Here is an 11120-nt window from a genome sequence, read left to right as displayed (position 1 = left end):
AATAAAAAATGTCCAACGGTTAAATTAAAATTTATCACGATCACTTTAAATATCTTAATGGTTAAAGGATTTCTTTTAAAAAATATCTCTATAATGTCTCAAGATCATTCCTCCATACTCCCCTTACTTATTTTTATTCTAAATGCTGAGTTATCGGGCTTGACAGCAGGTTGGGCCAATAGGCCGGGCTAATGGGCTAATCCATTGGGCATAAAACTAGCACACGGCTTGACCCATTGGGGTAGTGGGAAATCCATGGGCCTCAACAACAACAGGTTGGCTGCCCACTAGCTCGATGGGCCGTTGAGCTACTGAGTTGGGCCGTGGACAATAAGCTATTTGGTGATCCTTCGGATGATAAGAGCTGATAAGAGACTATCTAAGGGGAGATGTTCATGAAAGATGAGATAATCAAGAGAGTGAGCTTACATTTCACCAAGGCATGGTCTTCTTAGGAACTCTAGAGAACTAGAGATCAAGAAATTGGTGGATGTGTTCGGTTTTTTTTTTTTTTTTTTTGACCGAGGTGGATGTGTTCGTTGAGTTTAAAGAGATTGGTAAGAATTCTTGAATCTCTTTGAAGATGGACACATGGATTAATTTCTTCTTCTTCTTCTTCTGGGATAATTCATGTCTTTATTCACTTATTCAGGTAGAGGTTTTGAAAGGAGCAAAGTAATTTGCCCTTTGAATATTATATTTATATGTTCGAAAACTGGATTTACGTAAAATACATTTGAGAGGTGATGTTATAAAGGAAAGACAATGTGCATTAGCCATAGACCATAGAAAATCAATAAACATTTTGACTTACATGCTAGTATTAATTTTATGTACTTGATTTTGTGGCTGGAAAAGACCTAGGTATTTTGTTTTTTATTTATTTTTAATTTGTTAGAATTCTATTACTTCATTTTGGTTCTCGTTTTTTCTGTTGTTATGCTTTTTATTTAGGTCTCTCTCCCTTGCAATGGCTTATTTTCCATGGCTTACTATACGAAAATGAAAATGCAATGCTCCTATTTTTGTTTTCGTTGTCTATTTTGAACCTGTTCGAAATAATGCAATGGCTTATTTTCCATGGTTTATTATATGTATGTATTTTGTGTTAATGTATGAAAGTATGCGATTGGAAGACTATTTTTACACAACATTTTCTATAGATACAACAAGAATTTTGTACTGTTTGGAAGAATGTGCACGAGACGTATGTATTCACTATTCACAACAACACATTAAAGTTGAACCATTTTTTTTTTTCATATTCTTTGACCTTTTGCTAAGAAAGTGAATGAAAGAATATATTAAACATTTTTATTCATTTGTGATGTATTTTCCTTAAAATCACAACTAAAATTTGGGAAAAAATATATACTAAATTTATTAAAAAAAATCTTCTTTAGTTCAATTTTTATAACATCTTATAAAATTATATTAATAAGATAATATAAGTATGCTATTAAATTATATACATAGTATACCCATAAGTACGTTTATTTATGGTTTTTTCATTTCCCTTTTTTATACCTTCTTTTTCAAAAAAAAAAAAAAATTTGGATCTTGATCCGAATGAGAAATGTACATATTTCATATCTATGTCACACTGTACATCTTCCGTCCCATACTTTTTTTTTTTTTTTTTTGGGGGGTAAATAAAAAGATGCATAGAGGAGAGGGTGACAATAATCCTTACATGCCAACGGCAACATGGAGGAAGATTGGCACTAACACATTCACTAGTGGGGATTAGGGAGAGTCAAATCCAATATCTAAGTCTTGTTGGCCCAATGCACTTTTTCCGTCCCATACATTACTTTTTTGCTGCTACTTTAGTGTTAGGTCCCAAATAGTCTTGCTACCAATATTATCAATTCCGAATAACAATCACATATAAAAACACAAATATTAACGTAGAAAACCCTTTTCTCCTTGAAGGAAAAAATCACAGGACAAATTCTGAATCAATTTCACTATTCTTAAATCAATGATAATATCTCGTGTATGTCTTATAGCCAAAGAAAAATATTTCTTGTTTTTTTTTTGCTCTTACATATGCTCTCTGTGTCTTATGGCTAAAGAAAAATAAAAAGATTTTTCTTTACTCTAACACACACTAATTATTTATCTAGAGAGCGGCAACACTTTACTCTTGCCTCTTTAGCTTTTTTTTTTTTTTTTTTGGTTATTCTTTCTCTTTTCCACATAGCTCTCTTTGGCTATCTTCTTGAAGGTGGCAACACATTGCTCTTTCTTCCATGGCTATCTTCTTGAAGCTGACAACCCTTTGTTCTCTCCTCCCTTGGCTATCTTTTTCAAGGCAGAAACACTTTGCTCTCTCCTCCTTGGCTATCTTCTTGAAAGCGGCAACTCTTTACTCTCTCCTCCTTGGCTATCTTCTTAAAAGTGGCAACTCTTTTCTCTCTCCTCCTCCTTGTGTTTCTCCCAAGCGAAATTTTTTTTTTCCTCTTGGTTTCACGCTCTATTTTCCCTCTCCCTATAGGGAGGACCCTTGGGCCAAAGCCATTAAATTCATTGTAACATTGTTTATTTATAACTCTTTTTTTATTTCTTCTTGAATTAGGAATACATTGCTTCTTTAATAATGAATAGTCTTCCTTCCACACAAAGGGAACCCAAATTAATTTTTCATTCTTCAACTAAGAAACTTAATTGACTTTTCAAGTCACAATTGGAATTTGAGGCAATTTTCCAACATTACTATCCCAACAAAAATAAAAAATAAAAAACACGCACACACTCACACACTTGCTGCAACACAAAAAATGAAAGGAGAGATAAATGCTGCTATGAAAGAAGATGGCCATGGTGAAATTGTTAGAAGGTTGAAATTCAATAATATATCCAATGATATTTTTATTATATATATTATTAAGGTAGATCACATAATTAAAATCCCATACAAATAAAATTCAAGCTCTTATTTTGACTATGACCAGCGGAAATCATGTAATGTGAATCCACCAGGAATATCATACGCTCTGTGAAACGAAACCTCCTTAGTTAAGAACAATTTGGTTGGCCAGAAACTGGATTGAATGAAAATGAAGTGTCCCAAGCGTAGGCGAAGGAAGTGTTAGAGTGTGGTGCAATCGTACCACCATTAGCAGTGACTTGTAATTGGTTTCCGCTTTGAACTATGACGGTAGAGTCAAGAGGTAATACAGTTTGAAACCCATTGCTGCTTAACACCAAATCTGTGAGAGTACATGGGCAGTCAAGATTGATTGTCGCATTCCACACTGGTTTTTGTTGGACAACTAATTCACTTTTTGATTGATTAACTGATACGTTGCTTAAGGAGCATTGACAATTTCCTGTAATTTAAGAAATACAAAATAATTAGTAAAACCGAAATTAATCTAATTAATTAAGAAGCATGAACGCAAACACAAACAAATGTATTAACAAATTTCAAATTTATTTTAAGTTCTAAACATAAATAACTATCAAAATATTTAATGAAGACAGACATGTTGGAGTGACTCTAGCTAGCTAATGTGTAAAATTAAGAACAGCGACAAATTCTTCCAAATGATCTTTTACCTTCCCTAACAAGACTCAGGAAGAAAAATATACACAGAAATTTGATGAAAGCTGCCATTGCCGAAACCAATAATACCGCTACTTAGTTTCTCTCTCTTTTTTTTTTTTTTTTTTTGAGAAATTAGTTTCTCTCCTTCTTATTTAATGGAAATATAATAGGGCCTTGTGTAATTTATAGTAATTTTCGAACCAAATGAATTAATTTCCTTGATCTTTTACTTTAAAGCTAGCTAATCTTAATAACTATATATATCTAAAAACCTTTGTAACTATACATATCGAAAAGCTAGAGAATAGCATTTATTGTTGCTATTCTTCTGTTGATTCATATTAACGGCCATATTATTTACCAATTTTTAACACTCTCTCTTGCTTAATATCACTTTTCCTCTATCTTTTTATCTTCCTTTATCTTTTACTTTTCTTATTCCTCTCCTCTTACTATAAATTTATAATTATCTTTTCCATTTTATTCATAGTTTTTTTATACACAAAAGGTAATTTTTCTCTCTTTCTCTCTCTTTTTTTTTTTTTTTTTTTTTTTTTTTTTTTTTTTTTTTTTTTTNTTTTGTGTTTTTAGGTTGTTATTTTTTTATTCTCTTTAATTTCATAAATGTTATCATATTGCGTTACAAAGATATATATAAGAATATAATGTTATTTTATTACATAACATGACTTTGGTCATTTGATGTTTATTACTATATTTTTTATTTTTACTTTTTTCTTCTCATATTATTTTCTATAAATTTCTTATTATAGCATTTATTGTTGCTATTCTTCTGTTGATTCACATTAACGGCCATATCATTTACCCATTTTTAACATTCTCTCTTGCTTAATATCACTTTTTCTCTATCTTTTTATCTTCCTTTATCTTTTACTTTTCTTATTCCTCTCCTCTTAGTATAAATTTATAATTATCTTTTCCAATCTATTCATAGTTTTTTTTACACACAAAAGGTAATTTCTCTCTTTCTCTCTCTCATTTTTTTTTTTTCATTTTTAGTGGAATTTTTTTATATTTTTCTTGTACCTCTAATGCGTTGATATGATTAAATTTTGTGTTTTTAGGTTGTTATCTTTTTATTCTCTTTAATTTCATAAATGTTATCATATTGCGTTATAAAGATAGTATATAAGAATAAAATGTTATTTTATTACATAACATGACTTTGATAATTTGGTGTTTATTACTATATTTTTTATTTTTACTTTTTTCTTCTCATATTATTTTCTATAAATTTCTTATTATTCCCTCTCACATTCTCTCTTGAAAAAGTGTTTATTCTTTGTCTTGATTTTTTATTCTTTCTTGCAACTCTACTTTATATTGATGATTCATTGTGATTTTTAAAACTCTATTTTGGGTTTGTACATTTTGGTATTGTATTTTTTAGTTCCCCATCACAATTACTCTCTCTCTCTCAAATAAAATTTAGATAATAAATTATACATATTCAGTATAAGTTTGATATGAGTTTTGATTATCATGATCATCTCTTTTAAGAGTAAATAATTTGAATAATTTATTTAAATTAAAATTATACATACATACATATATGTATATATTTATTTATTTTGCTTAAATGTATATTCAACCTCATGCAATTCATTTAAAAGTAACGACATTAAAACAAATGAATAGTTGGTGTAAAGATTACATTTGTATATTTATAACCTTTATATTTAGAAATACTTTTACTTAAATTTAGTCATATTGAAGTGGACTGAAATGCTACTATAGGGGGCTGGGCCCTAGAAACCATGTCAGCCCACCTATACAAGGCCCAACATGAAGCCCAAAGCCCATTAGGCGATCTGAGCTCGATACGCACGGGGGGTAACCCTGAACTTTATCACAATGGGCCCGACCTCTAAATATGGACCAGGGGTTGGGGCGATGGCACCCGAGGGTTTCCTAAGAGGTTGGTAGGGCGCTGACTGACCACAAAGGAAATCAGGGTAAGGCTTAACCCCAGCAAGGTTGGTAATCGAGGACTAGTGGTTCTAGAAGGGTTCCACTCCTGAACACTATCCGATGTCTAGAACAAGTTCTAAGGGAATCCTCTAAATTTGTGAGGATCCCTTGGGAATTTGGCAAGCATGGAATATGTGTGTAAGTGGGAGAAGGTAATGATAGCCACACCACTTGGAAGGGACTATAAGAGGGGGTAGAGGTCAGGGGCAAGGGAGGTTGGACATTTTGGAGAGGGGAAAGGTAAGATAGCTAGAGATAGAGAAGGAAAACACTGGGATACATTAGGGAATTTGTGGGAGAACTGAGGCTTGTTTGGGGCCTAAATTGGTAGGATAGAGCGTAATCCCACTTATAAATAAATTGTGACCCCATTATTGTGAGGAGACAATTTTGGGCACACACAGCTACATTAATATAGCTTAACAAAAATGTAGTAACAATAAATGCTATGCTGAAAATTTTAGATATTACACGTTGAGATTTATATATATATATATATATTAATAAATTTGAATTTGCATTAGGTGCTTTCAACCTAAACATTCTTTTCCCCATTATGTAAATGCATAAAAAAAGATCAAAGTGGACCAAAATGAACCAAAGTGATTGGAATGGATTGAATTGGACCAAATGAAACAAAAGTGGACTAAATGGATAGAATAGGACCGAATAGGTACAAGGTGGGCTGAATAGGATCACATGGACCAGATTGGACCAAAGTGGACCTAATACGATGAAAATGGCTAGAATGGACCGAATAGATCTAAAGTGTACAAAATGTATCGAATAGGACCAAAGTGAACTAAATGACCCAAATAGGACTGAAGTGGATAGAATGGACCAAATGGAAGCAATGTGAACCGAATAGGACTAATTAGAACCAGAATGGACCGAATAGGACTAAAGTGGATGGAATGGACTGAATAGGACCGAAGTGGACAAAATAGGACTTGTGGACCGAATAGGGAAAATGTGGATTGAATGGACCAAAGTGGGCTGAATAAGCAGAATGAACTAAATTGGACCGAATAGAACTTTAGTGGACAAAATGGAATTGTAATTCAAATTGTTTGTTTCAAACCAATGTGACACGCGGGCCTTTCTCAGCTTTTCCAACTAATCTTTTCCCATCTTTTCTTTAAGAAGTTATGCCTAGAACATGAGGGATAGCTGGCTTAGGCTTCTTTATCTTTTCCACCAACACAGCTTGAGTGGTTAGAACTACACCCGCAATTGACCCTGCATTTTGAAGTGCACACCTTAAAACACGACAAGGATCTGCAACTACAGTACTGAGAAGATCTTCATATCTGCCTATCATTGCATTGTATCCAGCATTGGGAAGAATCAAAGAATTTAAAACTTAAAATTTTTTTACGGTAAAATCTGTTTAATTTTTTGTTTTGTTGATGAAACTATTTAATTTTTTTTATTAAGGTTTTAAATGGTTTTTTTATTATTTTTTATAAATCTTTTAATAAAATAAATGTCCAACAGTTTATGCAAAGTTGTTAGACTACTAAAAAAAAAAAAAAAAATACTTAACTAAGTTTATCACGATCACTTTAAGTATCTTAGTGATTAGGGTATTGCTCTTAAAGTAATATTTTATAATGTCTCAAGATCAATCCTCGATTCCTCATACTTTTCCTATTTATTTTTGTTATGAATGCTGAGTTATTGAGCTTTGCAGCAGGTTGGCCAACAGGTTGGGCTAATGGGCTAGCCAATCGAGCGCACATGAGCATAAAACCTAGCACACAGCCTGACCCATTGGGCTACTCATGGGCCTCAATAACAATAGGTTGGACTATCCATTAGCCTGGTGTGCTGTCGAGCTACTGGGTCGAGCCATAGGCGATAGACTGTTTGGTGAACCTTCGGATGGTAAGAACTGATAAGAGTCTATATTTTTTAAACCATATCGCTGAATAAAAATTACTTCCACCTTGAAAGATGGAAGGAATTTGGTAAACTTTTCTTGTACTACCCAAGTGGAGATATTCATGAAAGATGAGATATCAAGAGAGTGATCTTCTTACATTTCACCAAAGCGTTGTCTTCGTAGGAACGAGAACTAGAGATCAAGAAATTGTTGGTAGATGTGTTTGTCAGTTTCAAGAGATTGATTTAATTCTTGAATCTCTTTGAAGATGGACACTTGGATTAATTCATTCTTCTTCTTCTTTTTCTTCTAGGATAATTCTTGTCTTTATTCACTTATTCAGGTAGAGGCGTTGAAAGGAGCAAAGTAATTTGCCGTTCGAATATTATGTGTTCGAAAACTGGATTTACGTAAAATACAATTGAGAGGTGATGTTATAAAGGGAAGACAATGTGCATTAGCCATAGACCATTGAAAATCAATAAACATTTTGACTTACATGCTAGATTAATTTTATGTACTTGATTTTGTGGCTAGAAAAGACTAAGTATTTCGTTTTGTTTTTATTTTTAATTTGTCAGAATTCTATTACTTCATTTTTTTTTTCTCTGTTGTTATACCTTTGTTTAGCCTTTAGGTCTCTCTCCCTTGCAATGCATATTTTCCATGGTTTATTATACAAAAATGAAAATGCAATGCTCTTATTTAAGTTATCTTTGTCTATTTTGATCATGTTTGAAATAATGCATAAAATTTTATTGGTTGGAAAATGTATTTTATATTAAATACGACATGAATATGTACCTTTGGAAGAATGTGCATGGGATGTATGTATTCACAATAACACATTAAAGCGAACATTTTTTTTTCTTATTCTTTGTCTTTTTGGTAAGAAAGTGAATGAAAGAATATTTTAAACATTTTTTTTTTCATTCGTGATGTATTTTCCTTAAAATTGCAACTAAAATTTTGAAAACAAGATACACTAAATTTATTAAATATTTATTTAGTTCAATTTTTATAACATCTTATAAAATTATATAAGTATGCGATTAAATTATATTCATATATAGTATACCCATAATTACATTTATTTACAGTTTTATCATTTCCGTTTTTATGCGGTATTTTTTTTTTATAAAAAAATTTAAATCTTGATCCGAATGAAATGTGTACCTATTTCATACCTACATCACACTATACATCTTCCATCCCACACTTTTTTTTTTTCTCTCGGTAAATAGGTAAATAAAAAAACTTGTAAGAGGAGAAAGTGCAAAAGAAATTGGCACTAATGCGCTCACCAATGGGGATTAGGGGGATTCAAATCCAATACCTAAGTCTTGTTGGCTTAATGCACTTTTTCCATCCCATACATTACTATTTAACTACTTAAGATCCCAAAAATGGAAAAAAGAAAAAGAAAACACACTCGCTGCAACATAAAAAATGAAAGTAGAGATAAATGCTATGAAAGAACTTGGCCATGGTGAAATTGTTAGAAAGCTGAAAGTCAATGTAATCCAACGATATATTAATTATAAATTATTAAGGTAGATCACATAACTAAAATCTCATACAAGTAAAATTCAAGCTCTTGTTTTGACCAAAACCAGAAATCATGTAAAAGGAATCTACCAAGAACATCAAAAACTCAGTGAAACGAAACCTCCTTAACACTTTTATCCAGAACAATTTGGTTGGCCAGAAACTGGATTGAATGAAAATGAAGTGTTCCAAGCGTAGGCGAAGGCTGTGTTAGAGTGTGGTGCAATCGTACCACCATCAGCAGTGACTTGTAATTGGTTTCCGCTTTGAACTATGACGGTAGGGTCAAGAGGTAATACAGTTTGAAACCCATTGCTGCTTAATACCAAATCTGTGAGAGTACATGGGCAGTCAAGATTGATTGTCACATTCCAAACTGGTTTTTGATGTACAACTAATTTGCTTTTTGATTGAACAACTGAGACGTTGTCCAAGAAGCATTGACAATTTCCTGTAATTTAAGAAATACAAAATAATTAGTTACACCGAAATTAATCTAATCTATTAAGAAGCATCAACAGAAACACTAACAAATGTATTGACAAATTTCAAATTTATTTTGAGTTGGTAAACAAAATAACTATCAAAATATTTAATGAAGACAGACATAAATGTAGGAGTGACTCTAGCTAGCTAGTGTGTAAAATCAAGAGCAGCGACAAATTCTTCCAAATGAATATATATATATATATATATGCATGGCAGTAAGAAAGCCATGTATTTCAGGGATATATTGCATGCACTGCATGAATCTTTTACGTACCTTCGCTAACAAGACTCAGGAAGAAAAATACACAAAGAAGTTTGATGAAAGCTGCCATTGCTAAATTCAATACTACTGTTACTTAGTCTCTGCTTTTTCCTGAATGGTATGCAACTAGTTCATGTGTAATTTATAGTGATTTTCGAATCAAATGAATTAATTGCCGTGATCTTTTACTTTAAAGTTAGCTATCTAATTAGAAAGACCTTTAAATTTTGATAGGATAGAATTCCATAATATTTATTTATTTGGCAAAAAGAATAATAAAAAAAACTAACTTATTTTCCTATGTTTGGCAATAACCTTAAATGAGTTGAAAAATTATCTTTTGGTTTTCATTCTTTAGCTTAGTGTGAGATAAAATTGTTTTCAAGACAATTTTAGTAAAAAAACAATTCTATCTCTTACCAAGCTAAATAAGAAAAGTAAAGAGATAATTTTTCATCTAAGCAAAGCTTTGAATAAATGTATATCAATTTAACCTTCTAACTAAGTAAAGATTTTTAATGAATTATTTAATTTTTGTTATTTATTTCTATTCTACAATGAATAAGAGAACTCTTTCATTTAGCTTACCACCTCATCATCTCTTAATTACCATCATATTTCACTCTTAGTTTTCTACCAAAGCAAAGTTTTAAATGAATGTATAACTATCTAACCTTCTATCTAAGCAAAGATTTTAATAATTATTTAATTTTTATTATTTCTTTATATTACACAATAAATAATTTTATTAAAAAAAAAAAAAAAAAAAAACTGTTAGAGAAATAATGTTACCCCTCCCTCCCTCTTCTGCAAATAGAAAATATCTTAAGATTTTTTTTTTTTTTTAATAAATTTTGAGGAACAATTCTTTTAGAAGTTGAAATTCACAACTATTGGGTTTGTACTTGGTTTTGCTATTGGAAAAATAACGAAGATCTGTTGTTTTGTTTTATTAGTTTTTTTTTTTTTTTTGAGAAGTTTTTTTCCTAGAATTCTATTACTCTTTAACTTTGGTTTTTTCTCTTGTTATCATTTTTTTAGATGAGTAATGCTAAAACCACAAACCATTTTACTATATTTTTACAAACTATTGATGCGACCAACTTCTTATTGGTTTTAATCTAAACCCATCATTAACATCACTTTTTTATTTTTCAATAACCATTCACCACATTAGCAGTTTGTAAAATTATTTATACAAAAATTTGTATCTCATTACTCTTTTTTAGATATATCTCTAACTTACTCTATATATTCCATGGTTTGTTGTAAAAAATGAAATTAAATACAATGGATTCGTTTCTATTTTTGTTATAATTGCTATTTTGAACCTATTTGAAATATTGGATAAAAGCAACGAGTTATTTTATTAGTTAAAAAGTATTTTGTGA

General features: G+C 31.1%; 2 protein-coding genes across 2 annotated transcripts; both read right to left on the bottom strand.

Moving 5' to 3' along the window:
- Nucleotides 1-3021: 3021 nt before the first annotated feature.
- Nucleotides 3022-3622, bottom strand: LOC136065672 (uncharacterized). Its single transcript, XM_065769194.1, has 2 exons — nt 3565-3622; nt 3022-3335 (listed from the first exon to the last, which is right to left on the bottom strand). The coding sequence occupies exons 1-2, from the start codon at nt 3620-3622 to the stop codon at nt 3022-3024; spliced, it is 372 nt and encodes a 123-aa protein (XP_065625266.1).
- Nucleotides 3623-9112: 5490 nt separating this feature from the next.
- LOC112017842 (uncharacterized) lies at nt 9113-9799 on the bottom strand. The gene is made up of 2 exons (XM_024050297.1): nt 9742-9799; nt 9113-9429 (listed from the first exon to the last, which is right to left on the bottom strand). The coding sequence occupies exons 1-2, from the start codon at nt 9797-9799 to the stop codon at nt 9113-9115; spliced, it is 375 nt and encodes a 124-aa protein (XP_023906065.1).
- Nucleotides 9800-11120: the final 1321 nt, after the last annotated feature.

This window comes from Quercus suber, unplaced genomic scaffold (genome assembly GCF_002906115.3).
Source record: "Quercus suber isolate HL8 unplaced genomic scaffold, Cork oak 2.0 scaffold_1077, whole genome shotgun sequence".
Lineage (NCBI taxonomy): Eukaryota > Viridiplantae > Streptophyta > Magnoliopsida > Fagales > Fagaceae > Quercus > Quercus suber.
This window is presented reverse-complemented; position numbering and strand designations above follow the sequence as displayed.

Bases quoted from the DNA above. Each gene is read 5' to 3' on its own strand.
- LOC112017842 (XM_024050297.1), bottom strand. From the start codon at position 9,799: ATGGCAGCTTTCATCAAACTTCTTTGTGTATTTTTCTTCCTGAGTCTT. The intron at 9,430-9,741 runs GTACGTAAAAGA...CTTAAATTACAG, and splicing joins CCTGAGTCTTGTTAGCGAAG to GAAATTGTCAATGCTTCTTG.
- LOC136065672 (XM_065769194.1), bottom strand. From the start codon at position 3,622: ATGGCAGCTTTCATCAAATTTCTGTGTATATTTTTCTTCCTGAGTCTT. The intron at 3,336-3,564 runs GTAAAAGATCAT...CTTAAATTACAG, and splicing joins CCTGAGTCTTGTTAGGGAAG to GAAATTGTCAATGCTCCTTA.